Raw genomic sequence first — 24,196 nt, 5'->3', positions numbered from 1 at the left:
AACATTTCTAGAAGTCAGTGAAGTGCATGGATGCCATCATGGCCAGGAAGCTTCAACTACTGCTTGCATGCATTCCTCAAGAAATGGATATAGATTATCAGTTTGTAGGCTCTTTTTTAGACCTACCTTTCAGCACTTACTATGCACAGCTGCACCAGATTCTGTGTGTACCAGGTTTAGGAAATGTCCCCCTGTGCATCCCCAGGCTGCTGAATCCCAGACAGCAGGCACTGGACATTCCTTATGTGCTTCCTCAATTAATGGGACAGAGACATGATACTGTTAGAGGCAAAAAAAGTATATTAATAACTTATCTTCATTATAGCAATAACTTATCTTCAAAGATTGCACCATGCCTATGTTCCCTGTTTGCTGGCGCACTGGCGCCTTCAGGAAAAGAGCTTAAAGTAAAGCATGCTATGTCAAAGTAAATTTTGGATTAAGCATGACTACTTTATGTTTTTGATTCACCAGAAACTGTCTATCAACGCTGCAATAAGATCCATCCAACTTTATTGACTTGAGCACCCTTCAGTTGTTGAGAATCTCTGTTGTTCCCATTTGATTCTTGTTCTAAAACCCATACCCATACTACTTGTTTATGTTTTGACACTTGTCACCATATTTCCCTATTTGAATTCAATGTCAGGATGTTCCAGCTATGCATTACTGTCAACAGGGGAAACCACATCAATCTGATGCAGGAACAAAAAAAAGCACCTTACATTAACCCTCACTTATTGAACTGGAATACAGAGGACAAGTTCGTTTCCCCAGGTATAACCAATCTTAGAAAGTGCTTAGTTAAAAGCTGGTTTAGCAGTTCTGATGTTGGGGTTTCTGCTGACCAGTAGGGAGTTTGTTTGTTGTTTTTTGATTTGGGTTTGATCCGCACAGGACTCATACATGTATGCTGTATGTACACCAGTCTCTTTCTATATCTTTTGCATGGCTACCCTTTTTTCATTGTCCTAAGAAACACCACCGGCTTGCCTTTCAGCACTACCACATTGGTCATACCTATATTGTTACCCATGGCTACGTAAATAACGCTGATATCACAGAACTTTAGGGGTCTTGATTGCAAATTTAAAAAGCCTGGTATTTTTGAATTCCTTAGGCCCCACCTTCTGTTTATTCAAAAAACCCACTTGAAATACTTTCTCTTCAGAAGCCATGGATTCAAAAAGTGTTTCATGACACATATTCTGGCTATGCAAGAGGGGTATCCATTTTGCTAAACAAATCATTACTGCACTGTGTTACACAGGTAGTGAGTGACCCTGAAAGGAAATACATGGCTATTGTATTATAATTCAGAGCATCAACATATGCTTTTGTAAACTACTATGTACCCTTGCTTTTTCATCACACCGTCCTGTAGACACTGCATGAAAAACTGGTTCAATATCAACCATCTAAATTATTTATAGTTGGGGACTTCAAAAACATTTTAGGTGCATTCCTGAATATATCGAATTCCTTCTAATCCCAACCAACCCTACATTCCTAAATTAAGGACCTGGGCTGAGGCAGTGGAGCTGAAGGAACGTAGGAGGTGGAAACAACTGACAAGGAAGCTTACTACTTACAACCACCCACAGATCAAGTACTACATCAATATAGCATTCTGAAATAGGGGTGCTTTGTCTTTAATCTGCAATGCTGCCCATCTCCCCGTAGGTTTGTTAGATCATTTCCCACTGTTGGAGACTTTCAGTAAGATGAATCTGAGATCAGCAGGACCAAGAGCTTAGGGAAAGTAAGATCAACCAAAACTGGAAAACAGTCCACAGCCTGTTTGGGAAACTTTCAAAATGACCTTGTGGGGTGAATTTATTTAATCAATCAAAGCTACCAGGATAGAATAACAGGTAGCAGCTTCACATTTGAAGGCACTTCCTCTCCTGCTTAAACAAATGCATACAATCCCACCAAGATATTCTACCTTGATCTCCTGCAATCTATGAGAAACTTAAAATGTAATTATACTTGTTAAGCACAGGAGATCATTTTAATTTAGATGAAAAGCTGTTTCAAAAGGGGGACAAAAATGGCAAACTGATGGCAATACTGGTTGCTGACTTCTGGCATCCCACTGCCAAATCTTTTAAACAAATGTAGAAAGGGAATGTACTGTATATACAGGTTCACAAGCTATTCTCCAGAAATTCAAGACCTTTTTTTACAAAAAATTCATATGCCCCTAGCCTACAATATAACTTGTCTGTCTGGACTCCGATCCTAGTGAGCCTGTCACTCCCCATGTTGGCAAAATAACACATTTCCCTATTGGAGGCAGAAATTTCACAGCCAAAAGACCCCAGAACCTAATAAACTACTTATAGCATGGATGCTTGACCTGTGGCCCTCCAGCTGTTGCAGAAATATAAGTCCTATGAGGCATTGCAAAGCTGGCAGTTATGAACATGACTCCCAAAGGCAGAGGAATGATGTGACTTGTAGTTTCACAGCTGTAGGGCCACAGGTTGAGCACCCATGCCCTATAGACTGGTATAAATAACATGCTCAAGTGATAGCTCCCAGACTAAAACAACTATATGACCACTACCATTCATCCTTAGACCTGTCATGTATGGTGCGCATACAGTCCTTATACACAAACCAGGCAAAGACCCTTTTTTGTGTATGTTATATAGATGGCATTACTAAACTCTGACATTACAATATCTCTCCCAATATCCTAGCGAATAGACTCATGAAGGTCATAGAATCGTAAATTAATAGCACTAATTGCCACAGAATACCTTAATTCGCACAGGGTTCTTTACGCGTCTCCACGTGCTAAGGCGTTGGAAACACTTGACCTTGAAAAAGCTGTTGATTCTTATATATGCACTATGTGCTTTTACACAGGGGTTTTGAGCTTTTTTTTTTTCATAAACTGATTGAAATATGTTATGAAATCCCTTCAGCCCAGATTGAAATTGGTGAGGAAATTACTCTTCTCTTTCCAATAGGAAGTTGGACAGGACAGGGCTTTCCCACTCACCAGTACTGTATGTGCTGATGGTGGGACCTATTGCCATGGTGTTGCAAAAATCCACTAGTATCATGGAGCTGTAAATGAGCTTTTTAGAGAAAAAACTGGCAATATATGTCGGCGACCTAATTCTGCTATCACATGATACTAAGCCATCCCTCCAGGCTGTCCTCCAAATTTTAGATACTTACTCTGTATACACAGGCCTTAAGGGGCCAATCAGATCAAATCCCAAAACATATCTAGTGGTACCAGTGGAACCACAACACAGAGTCCTACGCAAACCTAATCTTGCCTTGACATGGACAGATAAATTCAAATACGTGGACATCATCTACAGAACATTGTCAGTTGAAACACGTCTCCTTAATTTCAACAATCTAATATAAGCTTAAAGTGGTATTAAACCCAAAAACACAAATGTAATACAGTATATTGCAGCTTAGATGTGGTGGCTGCATTAGATCTCTTTTTCCGGCATTTTTCTCCCTTTACTTCATCTGGTGATCGAGTCAGTAACACACTTCCTCTCTTAGGGTGTCTGCACTCTGAAACTTAAGTCATAAATCAGACACCTTTGTACAGTAGCATTGTTAGTCTGGGGAGAGGATAATGTAAGACTAGCAGAATAAGATGGACTTGGCTAACAAATTGAAGTTGAACTCCAGCTAACACTTTATAGGCAGTTCCAGTAAACAGCTTTTTCCTTTTGGAATAAAGGTGTTACATACAAGGTAAATGAATAAAAGCTGACCATTGTAAGAATCTATGTGTTAAATGGTTTGTCTTAACCCACCAACAGCTGCTTTGTCCGGCTGGCTTGGTCTGCTAAAGTAAGTTGAAAAATAACAGACTTACTGGTTGGATCACCAGGAAAATATAAAAGAAAACAGCTTGAAAAAAAAAAGAAAACAAATGCAGTCACCACATCAAATATTTGGCGAGCTGCGATTAAATACATTTTTGTGTTTGGGTTTAATACAACTTTAAAGCATGGGAAAACATGCCCCTATCGGGTATACAAATCTGCTTGGAATGCATATTCTCCTCCTACTACTGTTTGTATTAAGATGCTCACACATATGGATCCCCCCTAAATATTTCACACAGCTCAACTTTTATTCATTCATATGAAGACCAGCCTGCCCTAGATTCCAACTTAAAACACTACAACGTTCATGGCTTCAGGGACGACTAGCGTGTTCTGACCTGCATTAATATTTTATTGCAGGACTGTTAACCCATGCTTACAACTAGCTGATATCTGAAAAAAACAATGCAGCTGTCAAAGCAAATGATGCAGACTTGGAGTCATATACGGCTTTAATACCTACTTTTCAGGGTAGTGAAATTCCTATAACAGCTTACCTTTACCCGTGAAAGCCACACTTAAGGCTTGGAAGCTTGATATTGCACAGTTACCAACCACACGGAACAATGGTCCCCTAACACCTGGCTAAACCTTTCCCTATCACACTTCCAGCAAATTCCAAATCCTGTCTTGTAGGCAACCAAATGGATTACATGTTCGAGCACATACCAGAGGGTATACTTTCTCATTTCCTTTGATAAGTTGAAGCTATGGACTTCCAAATTCTTACCTGTTTAAAATACTTACAACTCCGATAAGCCTACCAGGCACAATCTGACTCCACGCCATGGGATCTTGCACTCACCCCTATCTAATCCATTCTGAGAATTGAATTACTAACCAAGTTACTTTCTGACATCTACAAATGCTTGCATCCCACAATTTACGTTGACTTGACTTGGAGTGATGACTGAGAATGTATGTAGAGCTGTGCATTTTTACATCTTATCTCCGTCAAAGGCGGACTTATAAAATTCAATATATATCACCGAGTGTACATAACCTTATCCAGGCTTAAAAAATCCACCACAATGCTGGAGATGCTCTTAGGAACCCACAGACTTTATGCACGTATGTTGGGCATTTCCCAAAATTCAAATGTTCTGTTCTGCAATTGCAAATTTCATCCTTTCACTGACCATGTTGTACATTCCCCTCAATATTGAAACATGTATATTGGGCCTAGTTTAGCTTCTAGCTACTGGTAACTGCGCAATAACTCTCTTGGGCCTTTTTCTCTTCTATGCCTAGAAAGCTATTTTGCTTTGCTGGAAGAACTCTGTGCCCTCCAAACACAACCTCACAAAAATATGCTATGCAGAGTGCGAGCTGAACTCAGGGCATGGCGCCGTGCACCGTGGCATTGTTTCCAGGAGTTGGGCGGGGTATCAGTTACAGGGCACTACATAGGACGGACGGTCTATTCAGGCTCCACCCCGCTGACGAAGTCATTCGACGTAATGTGTACGGGGGGAGGAGCCTACTCACAGCACGTCTGTTCCCAGGAAGTCCTGTTACCACGATCTGTCTGCCATTTCCAGCCCGCACTGCTTAAGTGCAAGAGAATGTGAGTTCATTTGTTTGTATGATTTCTCAATAAAAGCATTTTAAACTGAGAGCATTAGATCCTATCTCCCCTTTATTTTTCTGCTGAGTCCTGCTGTGATTTCCATCGCACTCGGAGGGCAGTTAAAGTGGAAGGAGTGGAGCAAATAGGCTGCTGGTCTCAACGATCTAAACAATATCTTTGCGTGTATGACTCTTTGGAGTCTATCCTTGAGGTGAGCTGCTATCTTGGCACCAGTCACCAGGAGCACATGTGTGGAGTGTGGAGCACTGTGGCACTTTAATTACAGAACACAGATGCAGATTAAGATCTGTTTGAATTGATTTTTAGTTATTTATTCACTGACTCTTGAGTTTTATATTCACCTGATCACTGATATTGGGACTTTTTTTGCACTTTATTGCACCTATTATCTGCATTGATTTGCTTTTAATAAGTTTAATATTGCTTATTCTGAATATGCACATTTTTTATTAATTTTATTAATTTTCACTTGGCGCAGCAATATTTATGTATTTTTATTCATTGGTGTTTTGTGTATCACACTGATTGCATGCGGCCTTGTGCGTTTATCTATTATTGATTCACTTTATTTTCACATACGGTTTGTGCTGATTATATTACTTATTATTGCCAAAATTGTATTATTGTCCCAACAATCCTATGGAGCATCAACCTCAAACGTTGGAATGGCACACACAAACTACAGCAAAGGTAGAACCTGCAGACACAGACTCCCAGTGAAGATTGTAAGTGGGCGACCAACAGTGGGGTGTTGTGTCCAGTAGTTGGGGTTCAGCTCAGCTTGACATGTTTCGCACCGACCGCGCTTCTTCAGGAGCTTATTTCGGTAAAAAACAATAGTTCTTCATAGAAATAAGATATATAATCAATATACATGTAAAAATGCATTGCTTAAGCCTACAATATACTTTACCAAGATGCTTGGCTATACTTAAAAAAATATAGCAAAATAACCCAGCGGGGCAACACGGAGGGTCCCATCCAACACTTGTAGGGATGGGGGCACACCTATAAGCAATAGCGGTGATAGGAATAGGGTAGTAAATTTGTATTTAAAAAACGTGGTTAAGCACTATAACATAAGTGATATATATAAATTATTTATTATTTTTATAATCTAATACCTCTACAGGGACAGCATAATATGCCGTGCGTGGTGTAAGGGCTATAGGGATTAACATAATATTTTATTAGCAGCATCTAATTATAATATAGCATTAAACCGCTATTATTTTGATAATAGATAATAGCTCAAAAGTACATAGTTGGTGTCTCATTAGCACATCTGGTCATAAAATAGCTCTTACCTATATTGGCAGTGGGACAGAGAGAGTAAGCCTAACTTTTATTTATTTTAGCTGATACAGATATCAGCCCTTAAATCGTGCAACCTACACCTTTGCTGTAGTTTGGGTGGGCCATTTCAACATTTGAGGTTGATGGTCCATAGGGTTGTTAGGACAATGATACAATTTTGATACGTATTTTGTTTTATTGAAAGCACCTGTTTTTTTTTAGTATTGCAATAAAATGTATGTTTTAACTAAAGTTAGCCTTTTAGTGAGGTTGTGTTGTGCCATTAAAGTCCATATTCCCCATATTTCTCTATTTCATTACATTTTGTCAATATGATAGATGTTCACAGATTTATTTTTTCAAAACTTTTATTGATTTTTTTACTGCAGACTTTTTATTGCCAGTAAAATAGTTTAACACATGTGTTCTTCAAAGATATGTAAAACCTTGTGTGTACTCATTAAATAACACTGTCCTTATTAATCGAATTATTGATTTATTATCATTTTAAATTATATTGTTATTTTGATAATGACCAGGTTCATACAGATAATTGTGTAGGCTTCTCTGACTTTTTCTCATAAGGGTACATGTTGTCCATGGGCATTGTAGTCTAATAATATCATAACTGTATTTGCTTAAAGGAGCAAAGGTACAGTAGTGGTGGAGAAAAGAGGTATTTTTCTAGAGAGCAACTGGTCTTCTAAACATATATATACGCCTCTGAATATTAGATTTAGGCTGGCCATACATTATACAATTTCCTTATTCAATTTTCTTTAGATTTACCTTTAACTATGTAGTGCAAAGGCCTACCTGACTGCATACACATAGAAAGATTTTAGGTTTGACCTCATATTATATGGTTTTGGTAAATCTAAAGGAAAATGGAATAAGAAAATTGTATAATGTATGGCCAGACCAAAGCAGGCTAAATGCTGTTGCAAAAACCATTTAGGTGGAAACAGTGGAGTTAATTTTCTAAAGGAATAGAGACTTATCAAAGTGAATGTTCACTAAGCTTAGTAAATTAGAAAAGTGTGTTCACTTTCCTCAACCATTTATGCTAGTGAAAAAATCCTGTTTTTTTTTTTTTTAACTTCCCTTGCACGTGATTGGTTATTCAGAGTAAACACAGGTCCTGCTCCTTTTAGTAAATCAATCCCAGTGTGGACATCAAATGTCTGGCCCTAAATAGTCAGGTAATTAAAAACAATACTGTGCTGTACTGGTCCTCATTTGCTAGAGGGTCTTTGTTACCCTAAAACACCCCATTTCCAAAGTTATTATTTTGGACACCTTATTAAATGAACACATAAATAATGAATTTTACCCAAAACTAATAAAAGCTAACATAAAAGCTCAAACTTATTGAAAACACAATTTGCAAACGTTACCTTTTACAGGATGCAATGAAAATGAAACAGATTTGGACAGAGACCAGTCATACCCTCCATCTCAAAAGACAAAACGTATGCGTACCTCTTTTAAACATCACCAGCTCCGCACCATGAAGTCATACTTTGCCATAAACCACAATCCAGATGCAAAGGATCTGAAGCAACTGGCTCAGAAAACAGGATTAACCAAAAGGGTCCTACAGGTGAGGAACTGTTTTGTGCTTTTGAAAATGCCAGAGATATAAACCCTATGTTTTATTCAGAACACATTATAGGATTTATATCTGTTTTTTTAATCTTGACATTTCCCAACTGAATGGGTCTGGACTAATATTCGTCTGTTGACTACTTCAGCATGGAAAAGTCACTAGATATAAAATTTACAGCAGTAGATAATAGGAACAGTCACAGTAACTATAATGTCAGGCAGATGTAGAAGGGTAATTTTGCTTAGTTGTTTTTATGCTATCAAAAGATGCATCTTACATAACTGTTTAAAAAACGACATAGATTCACAGCCCAAACGACTAAACTATGCCAAGTTCAATAGATTAGCAATGGCTATAAACCTGAACAACTTTGTACTTGGCAATGTACTGGGGGCAAGTTCGAAATATTTAAAGTTTTATTGAACCCAAAATCAACAATTAATTATCTTGCAGTTTACCGTTTCTTAGATGTAATGGCTACGTTTATTTTCTTTTTTTAGACTTTTTTTTCTTCTATTTTAATCTGGTAATCCAGCCAGCATGTCTGTTTTTCACAGCACAAACTCTCCAGTAGAATTTATCAGTTACATGGATGAGACAAACTACTGGCTGGAGTGATTAGAATGATCAGCTTTTATTTATTCATGCAAAACCATTTTTCTAAAAGAAATAAAACTATTTGCTGTAACTGATTATAAAGTATGAGCTGAAGTTTGGCTTTAATTTGTTAGTGGTTCTAAATCTGCTTCAATAGGGCAGAAGGAATGTCCAAAAGCTGCACATCAAAGCAGACCTGTGTGAAGGAATGAATGGAAGCCTCAGCCCGGGCTCCGACCAGGCCACACCCCCAACGTGCTTCGCTCCTCTCCTCGGAGCTTAATCATAAGGGATGGGAGACAAAATCTAAATCTAATCCAAATCTGCTAATACTTTTAACACTACCCTCCCCCCACCCCCAGACTGACAATGCTGCTGTCTGCTGTGCCTCCTGTATTCATTCCTTCAGAGTTGTGTCTCGCTTATACAGGAGGTTTGTTACTGGCAAGATGAACAGGTGAAAACAGAGGGGAAAAGGTCAAAGAAAAGGAAACTGATGCAGCCACCACATCTAATGATTGGTAAGCTGCAATATAATACATTTTTGGTTTTGGGTTAAATACCGCTTTAAACACTACAGTGAAATATGTTATTTTATTAAACACGACATTTACTTTCAATTACAGTTCAGTCTAGCCATGATCGTACACTTAGGAAAATGTCTTACAAATGTAAAAGCCTTTCACTAGTATGAAACATTATTTAATTTTTTTCTCAAAAAAGCTGGTCCTATCAACAAAACAGCTTTAATATCTAAGTGCAGGTGATAAATAGCCCTCAATCAAGCTATGTCCCACTGCAGTGTTTTCATGCATTATATGGATCTTTAACTTTATGGCTGTATCACATGGTGTAAAGGAAAATTTCCTGTGAGCCTATATTATTTATTTCCTAAGCCTTTTTATGAGATACCTCCACTCTTTAAAGGCTAGCTGATAGTCTAGCTGGAAGCACTATTACTCATTTTTAATTAGTTTCATATACATCTTAGAAAGGTAGCCCATCACTCATTAAAACTTAAGAAAATGTAGTCATACCCTAAAGGGTATAGAATTGTCTAGATTTTATAGTTTTAGGAATGACAACAGAATATATTAACAGTATGAGTGTGATTATTGGATGCAGTAGTTATTCCTGATATTGTTTTGTAAAGTAAAAGTCATTGAATAAGTAGGTAAAAAAAATCACCCAGTAAAGAATCTGGGAAAGAAAGAAATAATCGGTAAAAGGAATGCCCTGGGATTGGTTTGCAGGTTTGGTTTCAAAACGCACGGGCGAAATTCAGAAGGAATCTTTTACGACAGGAGAATGGGGGAGGCGATAAGGTTGAAGGTCCCTCTCTCAGCGCTCCAGCATCAACGGACAGTGCTGCACTAACGCCAACCGGTGCTGCATCCACATTATCAGACCTCACCAGCCCGTCCCTCAATGTGGGGGCCTCTGTAACTCCAAACATGGACAGTCATGAGTCTGGAAGCCCTTCTCAAACAACCCTCACCAATCTTTTTTAACAATTATTATGACTCTTTCTTGCTGTCTTTTCCCCCTTGCAATACTGTGCATTTTTATCCCCTTTTTAAGATATACCTACAGCATATTTTAGAAGAAGACGGATGAACACGACAGCCACCAAGAAAATTAGTTATACATTTAAAGCCTATGCTCTGTGCTATCCTTTGTTGCCTAGACATTTCTTAATCCACATCTGTTCACATGGATGGATATTGTATAGGGAGGAGGAAAGAGATGTGCAGACAAAATGCAAACCCATATTTATTGGTATGCTTAGTTGTTCATTGTTCACTTATAATATATTCCATTCTTTACTCAGTGCTGGAAAGGGGTGCAGGGGTGTTTTCCTACTCTGCAAAAAAACCTATACCCCATTAGCTCCAACCCTTATCTACTGAATTAACATTTTTTGATTCTCACTGTGATCTTTAAAGGTATATCCCCAATTGTTATATTACTTTGATTGCCCATTTAGTGCCACCGCCACCACACTGATTTTATGTAATAGCTTGAAGCAGTCTAATTAAGAAAAAAAAAAAAAAAACTAAATATATCTTGTTTTCAGTGACTGAAGATATGGTATTAACCTTGACTGATGCCATTAGAGTATACTGCCTCCAGTAAAGATATATGCCTTTTTTTCTCTTTCTCCTCTCTGTAACTCCTAGACCTGCCTAATTATGACTCCAGTATCCACACATGTGCAGAGTAGCCATATTCTTCATATGCTCTTGTGCCCTATTGGCATGGACAGACTGAAAAGTTAGGAAATACAATTTGTTACAGGTGTTCATTTTATTTTTCAGTGAAAACCAATAAAACTGAGGTAAGATTCAAATGTATACATCCTTGTAAGTGCCTCTAAGAATTTATATGTTACTTATTTCCATAACCTTGAAAAATATACTTGCAAAAAACAAATGTTGATATTACCACAAAAGAAAAAAAACATTTTCTTTAGTTTTTCCTTGGACAGAGTTACACATTTTAGTTGAGATTTAAAAAAAAAAAATTCTGAAAGCATCAAGGTTTCATCTCAGTTATGGGTGAAGGATGATGGGATGAATAACTCACTGGCTGCTTTTATGTTTTGAGGTTTCCGGTAAGAGCATTGCAACAACCTATATCTCAACTGTTCCACCATAATCTGGCCACGGCCTAAATCTAACTAAATTATCTGTACCATAAAACAAAAACTCCAACAGAGAATAGGAGCTGTTGTCTGTCAATAAACAGTGGGGTTGATTTAAAGTGAATATTTAAATAAAAATTCAAAATGTGCAAAAAGACAGGATTTTTACTGTTGAAGAGACAATCTCTGTCACTTCTGCAATAAAAGATTCTTACCTGCCTTTTTGCAATCTTCTTTGCAATGTACACTGAGCTACACATGCAGAATGAGACCAACTAAAGAAGTTGGTGCCAGCGAGGGAGCTCGCAGACATCGTATCAATGAAGGGGAGTATAGTTCTGCTTTAACCACTTCCAGACCGCCTGCAGAATACAGTATATACTGTGGCAGGGCGGCCTGGCTGTGCACAAGATCTGGGGCGCGTGCGCTGCCGGAGCCCCCCTCCCGTTGTGGGAGCGGGAGCCAATCAGCAGTTCTGGCGGCCGAGACCCCCGATCATTCAGAGGAGAGGCACACCAGCGGTCTACCTATGTAAACAAGGCAGCCTGCTGTTCTGTAACAGAGGAAAATGGAGATCTTGTGTTTCTGCTAAGCAGAAACAAGGATCTCTGTTTCCCTCTAGTGCATCCATTCCCCCCACAGTTAGAAAGCACTCCCTAGGAGAACATGTAACCCTTTGATCGCCCCTGATGTTAACCCCTTCCCTGCCAGTGTCATTTATAGAGTGATAGTGCATTTTTTTTTTTAGCACTGATTACTGTATTGGTGTCAATGGTCCCCAAAAAGTGTCACTTAGGGGGAGATTTATTAAAACTGCAGTGTGTAAAACCTGGTGCAACTCTGCATAGAAACCAATCAGTTTACAGGTTTTATTGCCAAAGCTTAATTGAAAAAGCTGAAGTTAGAAGCTGATTGGCTACCATGCACAGCTGCACTACATTCTGAGTTTTCCACTTTTAATAAATCTCCCCCTCTGTGTCAGATTTGTCCTCCGCAATGCAGTCCCACTAAAAATTGCTGATTACCATCATTACTAGTAAAAAAAAATTGAAAATAAAAAAAGTCCATAAATCTATCCCATGGTTTGTAGATGCAATAACTTTTGCGCAAACCAATCAATATGCCCTTTTTGGGATTTATTTTCTACCAAAAACCTGTAGCAGAATAAATTTTGGCCTAAATTGATGAAGAAATTATATTTTTTCCATTTTTTATTGGATGTGCTTATAGCAGAAAGTAAAAAATATTGTTTTTTTTTTTTAAATTGTCTGTCTTTTTTTTGTATATAGCACAAAATTAGAAAATCGCAGAGGTAATCAAATACCACCAAAAGAAAGCTCTATTTGTGGGGAAAAAAGTACATCAATAGTATTTGGCTACAGTTTCACATGACTGCACAATTGTCAGTTAAAGCAATACAGTGCCATATAGCAATTTTTTTTTACATTTCCTCTCATGTGATTGGCTTTGTTTTTGCAAAGTGTATTTTAACTGCAATTACTTAACTAAATGTAAATTTTATTTCAAAGTGAACATGCTCTATTCCTATAGTGAATAAACTCAATGTCTGATGGCTCTAAATGGTGAGCAGACCTAGGAACTTAAAGTGGTTGTAACCCTAAAAAAAAAAAAAAGAGATCCTGTTTCCTGATAGCAGGTGCTTGTGCTGTCTAATCTGCCCCTATACAAGCTGTAAAAAACCTGTGCTGACCACGATATTCATGGCTTTAGAGCCCTGATTACTGTTGTCAGTTTACGTGCCTCCATCATTTGCAGCTCTTCTCTCTCCCCCTCACAACCTCCCTCTCTGCCTGTCAGCTCTAAACTAAACTTTAAAGAATGTCCCTGCCAGCCCTCTGTTTATTCAGCCATAATGCACACTGCCAGTTTTTTTTTAAACAAAGCCTCTAAATACCTTTTAGGGCCTTCAGGCCGCTCTACACCTCCGATCCAGGGCTACAGCGAGAGGGGCTGAGTGGCCAGCACGGTGGTCATGTGACCCCCCCCCATCCCCGGCCGACGACAGAGGGAGATCTCGGTCTCTCCTGCTTTAGCCCTGGATCGGAGTAGGAGAGCGGTCGGGAGTTATGTGATCGGCCTGAAGATGCATGAAAAAAAGGTGTTTAGAGGCATTGATTTAAAAAAAAACACTAACATGCATTATGGCTGCATACAAGAGAGGGGCTGGCAGTGAATTTAAGTTTTAAAGTTAAAAACACTTTAAGGGAAGAGACTTTCTTGAGTACCCAATATATATAACAGCCTAGTGGGCAATTTAACCTATTGAAACCTGACTTTAAGTTACTAGTCTCCCAGTCTTTTTTAAGTCTATGCTAGATTGTAGGCACCCAAAATAATTAAGCCTCACTTGCTTGGACGCCAGTTTCAATATTTTAACATTATTCTTTGGAAAATGGATAGGTGAATAGATCAGTGTAATTTGTCCATTATTGAAACAAATTACAAACATCAATCCACATAGCTTAAGATAAAACATATTTTTACTGAAACAAATTAACCCCTAGACGCCCTCGGTACGCAACTATGTGCGGCCTCTCAGTGGATGGGCCTTGGTACCGAGTGGGGGCATATTTACGTACCAGTTTGCAGACAATTTGCGCACCCTGCGCGTTCCTGGCACAGTTACCAGCAGCTAACGGAAAGCTCCCGATCGCAAGCCAATCATATCATGTGATCATAAAACTTGCCCACCTCAAGGCATCTGAAACCTCTTAAAGAGCCGGTAGGTGCTGGTGCCCTAAGCACTTAAATACATAGACACTGTGTATTACATATAACCAAACAGCCACATGTAGAGATCTGGATAGTTCCAGAATGTAATGGAAAGACCACTAAACGCTAAATAGAAGTCAAAGAAAAAAAACAAGCCTATAGCAGCACTGAAAAATATTTACAGTACATTTACAAGGTAGCGAAATATATTTTAGATAAAGCCACTGGTTTAAAACAACAATCATTTCTACAAACAGTTGGCATGCTTTCAGTACACCTGCCATCTGTCCATTGTCTATGGAAATGCACAATAAGATAAACTTGTCTGTGGAAGTAAACAATGGAATAAATGTGTTATTTATAAAATTATTGACACGTAATTTTAAAGTGAACAAAACATAAATCAAGTGCTCATATAGCTACTATAGAACCCCTTAATTTGTCTCCATGCTCCCAGTGAAAGTGTCACCATGACCAAAGATGCAGTGCAACTTCTGGACTCCTGTCTGCATTCACGTCACCTGTGTATATAGTCTAAACCAGTACTGTGAATTAGCTTTTTTGTAAGACCAAGTCAAATTACAAAAGAAAAAGGATAGTGGAAACCTGAATCAATGTTTAACAATTTCAGTGGTTCACAGTGAAATGGTGGAAATCACTAATTTGGGCAATAATAAGATATATGTGTTTTTCTATTACTGTTTAAATAAGTTTAGTGGCCTTTTCATTGCAGTATATGTAAAAACCGAGACGCCCTATTTGAGGCTTTACTGTCATGCATTCATTGTAGACCTCTTGCTTTCCTCTTTTTTTCCCTTTTTCTCTGGTCAACTTTTTATAAGATTGCCACATCTACTATTCTGAAGACAAATCAATTTAATGACATTGGAATAGTAACAATAATATGTCAAAGAAAAAATACAAGATTTATTAGGAACATTTTTCTTTTCTTTTTTTTTTTATTAATTGCTGCTTGTCAAATGTTATTTGTTAGTTTCTCCAAAGTAGTGCCATGTGTATATATTCTTTACCTTTGCGTATTTAAGTTATCTTATTTTTGAGATCTTAGGGACTTTTCTGAATATCTGAAAAAAAAACTATGACAGTAATATTTTATTAAAATGCATATTTAATTGTAAGAAACAATCATGATTGTATATGTCAATATTGCTTTCAGATCATGTTCACAATTTTTTTCAGGTTAAATGGAAATAAGCAAAATATGATTCGTAGGAAAAATGTTTTGTGAAACGTAAACTTTGTTTTCCATTACTTTACTTTGAATTTGATGATCAGATTGTACCATTCAAGCATCAAGTATTTCTAATATATACTATTTTTGTTACTTTTGTATAAAATATGTCGTGCAAATGGACAAAAATTAATGTTTGTATGTTGGGGTTAAAGTTGTCAAAAAATGAATCTCTCCCGTTGTTTTTATTGTATCTTGAGAAGGCATTGCAAGCTGCTTTAAATGCACCACATTAACAGTCATTTTGCATTGATTTATTTTAATAGATTATTATCAACTGCATTTTCAATTGATAACATTTTAGGTTTGAAACATAAGAAACTTTTTTTTACATTTAAAACATTATATTTTATTTAAGTAAAAACAAAAACTGAAATAATAATACATTTCCACTATCTTCCTCTAAATATTTCCAATAAATAGATTTGTACAGCTTGAAAAATTGACAATCTTGAGCATATTATTCTCATTTTCCTTTTGGAGATGGTGCTATAAAAACAATAAACATAATTAATAATCCAGGATACAATAATAATTACACAGAGATTTAAGATTCAAGGTATATTAAAGATGGTATCCATAGGCCTAATGATTGCATTGCCACTATCAAACATTTTGAATTGAAGGCAAATGGCTTTAACATTGGTGAATGTCATTTTTTATTCATTAAATGATTGTGTACCATTCTCTCTGTCCATGTTTTTGTTGACATAAATAAACTTTTGCACATTAGATTATGTTAAGGGTTTGATAGATAAAGCCTATGAATTAACATGCTGCACTATTAAGCAATGCCCGTTGTGAAACGCAAACAAATTTAAATCTGTGCTGGAACGTCGTACTTAATGTTGGACAAGAGGATGAACACTGTTGCAACAACAGTTATTGCTGTGAGGTGGCCATTTTAAATTTGTAATGTGCTAGTCGGACATACATTATCATAGACTGTTATTTTTTAAGTCTTTTGTTAGGATGAAAATCTGCTGAACAGTACAGGATTGGGGAGAATGTGTCTGTGCTCAAGAATGTGAATTCCAAAAATGCTGAGACTTAACAGAAATCACTTTATTATTCTATAGAAAGAAAAAAAATCATGTTTAAAGCATGATCTCTGAATTATAGCTACTCAGGATAGAAATTGGTTATAATAATTACAGACAACATTTCCCAAAAATTGTATATTTATCTAAATTTCAAAATTACTGTACTTTCTAGCATTAGATTGGATTTGTGCATGGATGAAATCAGATCCAGAAATGAAATGGCTTGAAATGCAAAAATGCAAATTTCATTGCTCAGGGCTTTTACAACAGTAGCATCACTGAAAGCTGAACATTTTCTAATAACCTTTTTGTTTTAAAAATAAAGATGGGGAAAGACAGTGATGAAGAAGTGAACTATCTTTAATTAAGCAAATTACAATTAGTATTGGTGATCTTCTAACCTTAAAAACAAAAGTTAAGTAAAAAACTGTTTTTTTTTTCATATGTACTGCCATTTAAATAGGATTTAAAATAGTGAGCAAACAGTTTGGCAGGTAAAGAAATGTAAAATATACCCAACAGTAAGTAGGCCTAAAGTAAATATTTTATCTCATTGAGATATGTCCTCTACACAGTAAAGAACATTACAAATCAAAGATGGCTGCTTCCTTTGGTTATACTATCAATGTATTGGTAAAATTATGTACATAAATATTTTTTTTTAGGCTATGTATTCACCCTAGTCTGTTTTCCTGCCTTTATAAAGACAAATTGAAGCCCTTTAATGGGGTTAAATCTCAGTTTTTCAAGTGCCTTATTGTACTTTCAAGTACTTTGTGAAAATCAGGATGAATTTGTGTTGTTTGTTAAATTAACTGTTTCAGTTCCTTTTTTGACAATTCAATAGTTTTGTACGGTTAATTTAATTTCTGAATAAAAATATTACAGTCGAGGTTTTGATTTGATTGAAATGAAGGTTGACATCAAAAACAACTAGTGAGTCTGATAAAAAGAATTACTCAACGTATATCTACATCTTCGTGTTTCAGTACAGTATGTGGTAGAGAAAAGATGTCCAAGTTTATTTTTTGTTTATTGAGAAATGCATTGTATAGAACAGTTCCCTTTGAGTATTTATGGACCAAACCTTTGTGAAAACCAATTAAATTTATGTGAATAAACTATTTTGCATTTAGTGGACTTTTATTTATATTTTGTTTTGCACTTTGGTCTTTGCTTTCAGAACGTATCCTAAAACAGCCAAAAGGTAATTTGAATTGCTAACAGTCTATATTTTCTCACTGTTTTTTTTATGTTATAAAGAAGACACCATAATTATTATTAAATAAGCACAGTTTGGAATGCCTATGTTCAGTGCTTGAAAAAAAAAAAAAATAAATAAAATTAGGGGTAATGTGTATCAAGTAATTCAACCATGACTTTATTTAATGCAGAAATATTACCTTCGTTTTTGTAATAAATTTAATTTGTGTGACAGAATAAAAAAAATGTTTAATTGCTATGATGGGGAACTTGAGGTCATTTTGACCACATAGGGAAATGTTTTATGAAAAAACAGAGATAGTTAACAAAAAGGTATAGTATGATAGGATAAGCCTGTTTCATTTTTCCATAACTGCATACAGAAAATGGCATCATATTGATACATTTCACTGCATGTGCAGTATATGCACTCCCTACTTTCTGCTGGTGTTTTTTTGGTGAACTAACCCTGAAAAAAATATAAACGGTTTAACCTGAACCTTATCTATACATAAATTTTAAACATCAAAATTATTTTGAAAATAAATACCAATAACAAATTTGCCTACTGGATGCTGCCATGCATTTTGTGAAAATCCAAACCACCTTCCATGTGTACAAGAATGTACTCTCTAGGGGACATTTACATCTCTAAATGACTGCACTTTACAATACCGAGAATAAGACAGATGAATAACTTTCTAGTAAACAGCATTTTCGTTTAATATATATTTTACAGTACCTTTTTATCTTGGTAGCTTTCAGTTGGCAAAAGACTTTACAGATGGCAAAGACTTTACAGTAAATATAATACATATTACCACTTTACATGAATGGGTGGAGTTTTTAAACAAGTTGTTTTTTTTTCTTGGGTTTAGTTCCACCTCAAACAGCAGAAAGGTGAGTTTATGAAGACCAATAATCAGATAATAAATGCTTACCCCATTAGTGCCAGGTTGCTCTGTAGTTTAATACATTTTTGCTATGATTTTTTTCAGGGAGAACAATGTTCGGGGTTTAACAGCCATACAACCCGGCGTTTGAAAATTCCCTAAAGTATTTAAAGAAGGGGAAAGTTTGATCGGACAGCCTACTGCAGTGAAGACAAAGACAAAATTAGCCAAAAATTAAATCAATATATATAGAACATTTATGTAATTTTTTTGAATGTTGAAAATTGTTTTTCTACCATATGTATAATTGGCTGATAAGATTTATATTGTTGTGCCCTACTTTACATAGGAAAGGCATAATACTTATTATTCTATCAGTTTCATTTTCAATATTTTTAGGTTTATCTATAAAACCATAAAATGTATATATGCACAATGGAGCAACCTGGCATTAATGAATTGTATACAGTTTTGAATGCATTTTATGATTTGCCTGAGGTAAAGCACAATACTATTGTTAACATAAATGTTTTCTTAAAGTAAACTTTATACCATGCCTGCAAGACATATTCTTACAAAAAAAAATGTAAGTCATCCACAATATATCAGTCTCTTTCTGATTCACAATGGTTTAAAAGGGTCAGTCCCATGTAGTACCATTATTCCACATCATATATATCATAGTTGGCCTTATTCATTAAAGATTTCTTATTATTTTATGCAGTGACCCATTGTAACTAATCAGGATTCATTCTGTGGAAGCCAGATCAGTATATGATGGATTCCGATTGGTTGTAAGGCAACATAATTGCAACCCATGATTTCTATTTAAAAAAAATACTGCGAGGTATAGTATTAAATTAAATAAGGTAATAATGGGTTAAAAATGGTCAGAACAGGTTTGTGTATTAATGTGTGTGTACTTGTCTACATGTTTTCACACTTGCACACACACACACACACACACTTACTCACACATACACATTCATAAATATTGGGATTGGTTAGTTTTTAATAAACATTTTTACCTTAATTTTCACTCTATGTTTAAGTGGAACCTTTGTGTTTCTTTTAGTCTAGCCATTTTAATAAAAAATTGGTTTAAAATGCCATTAAACAGGACTGTATACTACATGGGACAGGTCTTTAAACAGGAAAATAAATATGCATGATGCTTTAATATCCTTGTCTGTTCATGTGAGAACCTTTCCTTGATGTTTGTTGTAAAATAAACATGTTTTTCATGAATAAATTCAATTAACATAACATTTTGAATTACATTCATTAGATATGGAATTTCTAGATTAATTATACATATTTGCTCATTTAAACACATTGAAAATATTGTGCTTTTTTAACACTTTATAAGTATGTTATATTTAATTTGTACTGTAATAAAACTATAATAATTCGATAATGTGGTCATGCAGACCTTAGTAAAAAAGGAAAATGGAGCACAAATTTATTATAAGCATAAAAGTTTCTTAATGTTGGCTAATCAAAATTCTCACCAGGACTGGCTTTAGGTTACATGCTTAAGTGTAGTGGAATGGTTACCAAATTGAATAGTAAAATATATTAAAGTGGAACTTCCATCACTGACTTTTACCTATAGGTAAGCCTATAAAAAGGCTTATCTATAGGTATTGTAAATACACATTTAGGAGATATTTACTGTACATGCAGCCAGTGACATCACTGGCGCATGCACTCTGAAGGAATGGCCATTCGTGCCATTTTTTCAAAGCCCTGTGCCATAAATGGCGGAACCCAGAAGCAAGATGGTTGAAGATGGAAGCAGCCTTCAGCTCTGGCATCTCGGCGCAGGAGGGCTTTGTTTTAAGGTAAGTTTAACACAATGTGCTAGTATGCATTGCATATTAGAACATTATGGCTTTACCTTGCAGGGTTAAAAAAAGAACAAAAAAATATGACCAGCTGTTCACAACAGCTTTAAGACAACGTAAAATGTCAACTAGAGGCCTGGGCTAAGACCACTCATTCCTAATAGAGTAGCAGCTTGAGAGATCCCCCAGATGGGGCATACTCAGGAGGAAAAGTTGTAAGAGAGGACCATCAACGGTGTAAAATGCAACAATTTATTAGAGTGCTGGCAAAAAGTGTAAGTTACAAAAAATACACCTAAAAAGACACCCAGTGGATAACACAAAAATATCATTGTCTAGACAAGCACATAAAATGGACCCCAGGCACACACACATGCATTCCATTCAAAAAATCTCTTGAAGCATTTGGGGATATTCTATCCCTCTCATTTACCAAACTCTACACATGCATGATATCTAATCTTTGTTTAAAGCATGGAAGGGAAAAAAAGGATAAACACTGATCAACACCTACACCAGCAGGAAACATTGCTGGAATAGTAGAATGGTATGACCTATAATTATACTATGTCCTCATAGCCAGACAGTGTGGTATATTTCTACCTGAATCAGAGGATGTTATGCATTAAGAGGCGTGCTTTCTTGTCAGGGTCTTACCATGTCACAAGAGTGTTACAATATTGCCAAGAGGTGTCATGGCTAAAAGGTTCCATGTTCTTAGATGTATCAAGTTTAGGTATAGAAATACCATGCTACCACAGGCTAGAGGGGTGTTACATTGCCAGTGAATTACCAATCTTGGCAGAAACCACGGACATACCGTATTATAAGAGAAGCATGCTATTATAAGCAGCTCAAAAGATGCCAGCGGGTTTTCAGAATTGAGAGAGGTGTCATGTTTGTAGATGTGTCCCACATTACCATGGTGCCAAGACATATAGCTTTTTGTAACAGTTGACAAATGACAAAGGTTGCCATAGTGCCAGAAGAGTAGCATGCAGTTACAATAATGCCATATCAGCAGTATCAGGGTGCCATAAAACCAGCAGGCAGAAAGCTATATTGTATGTGGAATCCTATTTTGTAATGGGCTAAGCTTTCAGAAAGTGCTAGTAGTGGTAACACAGGTCCCTATTCTAAGTACAGGTGTTTTGTATATAGCAAAGATATTTTTAAAAATGTGTTTGCAGTGCATAGCCTAGGATTTATTTATGACTTATTAACAATAATAAATTCCTGCAGGTGCTCAAATACATGAGATTACCATTGGCTGGTCAGGCAAGGCAATGGCTGCACATGTATAGACATTATATCATCTTTACAAACGCAAGAAAAATGTCCTGCAGCAATCACTTCCAGCTGACTGCTACTGTTTAACCAAAGTGGGACTGCAGCCTTACCAACCATTTCTTTGTGACTGCTGTACAATACTGATAATCTTTCAGTAGCTAAAATTACATTTTTCAGAACTTCTACAGCATACCAATACATCATACAACTAGAAGTTTAAATTCAAATTTAATCTCCTGAAGCATAGAATTGTATACAGGAAGTTTTAGCATAGGCCAATAGAACATTTAAACACTTCTTTAGTCCATAATACAGAATACCCCTAATGTTTTCTGTTTAATTTTAACCTGTAATATCCACAATAAGAAACCTTTCTGTTGGTCAAGGTAACATACAATACACTTATTTTGCAAAATATAACCGACCACTTTTTTGATTACTTGACACCAAGAATGCGAACCTCTACTCTGAATCACGCAAATGGTAATTCCTAGAAAATATTGGAATTCATCCCAGGAGATACTATAAATATTCACACCTTCCTCTATCCATACAAGAAGACTGCACGACTGGTATGGATAAGCACGTTTCAGGTAATTGAAATGTATCTAGTGGTATTTTGTAACTTGACCATAGACTTTATGATAAAAAATATAAAATAGCCCAAATCAAAATGACCACACATTTTGTACATTCTAGATGGCGATCAGCAATATGTTATATGAAAAAATTCTCGAAAGTGTTTTGCGCTAAATAATATAATGTAGGTAATGGTGGGATTCATTGGTGGAATGTGACATTCTGAAAAAGAACTTACTGTAGTTCTTAGCTGTAACTGCCTTATAACACCTATGCACAAAGACAGGATATTAGGGGCTTTATAGCGGGTCAATTTCATCTTCAAACAGCACAATCATTCTCTTTATTGCAACCTCATCATCACAGGTAACTATAAAAGATAAAGCAATATGGGGTTGATTTACTAAAGGCAAATAGTCTGTGCACTGCAAATGCACCCGCAAGTGCACCCTTCAAGTGCAGTTGCTCTAGCTCTGAGTGGTACATGCAAGTAAAATAAAATAAACAGAATTTTGGCTTCCACATGATTAGATGGTAGAAATCAGCAGAGCTTCCCCTCTTTTCAGAGCTTCCCCTCAGATCTAGATCAACTTCTAGTACACAGTCTATTTGCCTTTAGTAAATAAACCTCCCTGTTTTAGCTTTGAGTACACCGAATGTATATAAAGCTGTCCATATATGGAATAAAATTCAACCAGTTCAGCAGGGACTGGCCAAATTTCGATGTATGTATGTACATGTATAGGCAGGGTGGTTGTACACAAATCGATCTATCTATCTATTACAATGGGTCGGTTGTTTCCTGAACGATCAGTGCTGCCCGCTAGTCAGCAACACTGATCATTGCATTCTGATGGTGGGGAAGGCTTCCTTCTGTCAGAATAAAATGCCACAGTGGGCAAGATCCCCCATCCACCTCAAATGTGTGGATGGGGGAATCGGATAATTCTTTTTGTTCAACCTGCTGGTTGAACAAACATTAAAAAAAATCAGTGTATGGGCTGTCTAAGAGCTTGTTTCAGCTAGATCCTCTGGCTAGCCTGAAGCTTACAAGGTCCTTCCACACCTGTTGCTTTCTCTCTTTACAACTGCACATGCTTGTTTGACATGATACATATCAGGAAAACATTTTCATTATAATCTTAAACTATTTTGGTGGTTCATACCAGATCACACCCACTTTCTGAGTGGCCCCGCCTCTAGGTATGCACCCAAGGTTAGTGGAATATACTATACAACATAGTGTATACATTGTAGCAGCATTCAGGCCTATGTATTGTTCAACACAGCATATGCAGCTCTCAGGATTGTATAACATAATGTATAGAGTATAGTGGTCAGTACTATCTAAGGTATAGAGTATGGTAGTCAATAATATGTAGCACACAAAAAAGCATATGGAGCAAGTGATCAGGGCAATGAAACATACAAAATAGTACAGAAATAAAGACTATGTAATGTACACAATAACATATAAAGTACAGGGGTCACAAATGAAAAGTGCATTGACCAGGACTATGTAGCCCACAACAGAGCATATAGAGTGCAGAGGTCAGGACTATGTGGAGTATATACAGTGCAGCTGTCAAATACCTTATAGAGGCTGAGTTGATGAGAAGGCTTCCCTTACACCTTCTGTCCAATACCCCACCTGGAATTGATTACAGGAGGTAGCATCAGTAATAGAGGCACAGGTGCCTGAGGTGGGTCCACACACAGTGGATAAAGACAGAAGGGATACTGC

At 36.6% G+C, this 24,196-nt stretch overlaps 1 protein-coding gene across 5 annotated transcripts in view; it reads left to right on the top strand.

The window, feature by feature from the left end:
- LHX9 (LIM homeobox 9) overlaps positions 1-19,630 on the top strand; it is an 87,396-nt gene extending 67,766 nt beyond the window's left edge. For 2 of the 5 annotated variants that reach the window (XM_082265587.1, XM_082265586.1), the window contains exons 5-6: positions 8,169-8,365; positions 10,222-11,419. In XM_082265587.1, the coding sequence (XP_082121713.1) occupies positions 8,169-8,365; positions 10,222-10,479 (455 nt within the window). In that variant the 3' untranslated portion in view covers positions 10,480-11,419. Of the gene's footprint in view, positions 1-8,168; positions 8,366-10,221; positions 11,420-17,823; positions 17,848-18,841 lie in introns of those variants that run through there. The other 3 variants (XM_082265590.1, XM_082265589.1, XM_082265588.1) reach the window with 3 other exon arrangements.
- Positions 19,631-24,196: the final 4,566 nt, after the last annotated feature.

The sequence above is a fragment of the Pelophylax lessonae genome, assembly GCF_965119305.1.
Source record: "Pelophylax lessonae genome assembly, chromosome: 8".
Taxonomy (NCBI): domain Eukaryota; kingdom Metazoa; phylum Chordata; class Amphibia; order Anura; family Ranidae; genus Pelophylax; species Pelophylax lessonae.
Note: the sequence above shows the minus strand (reverse complement) of the source record. Positions and strands in the feature narration are given on the sequence as shown.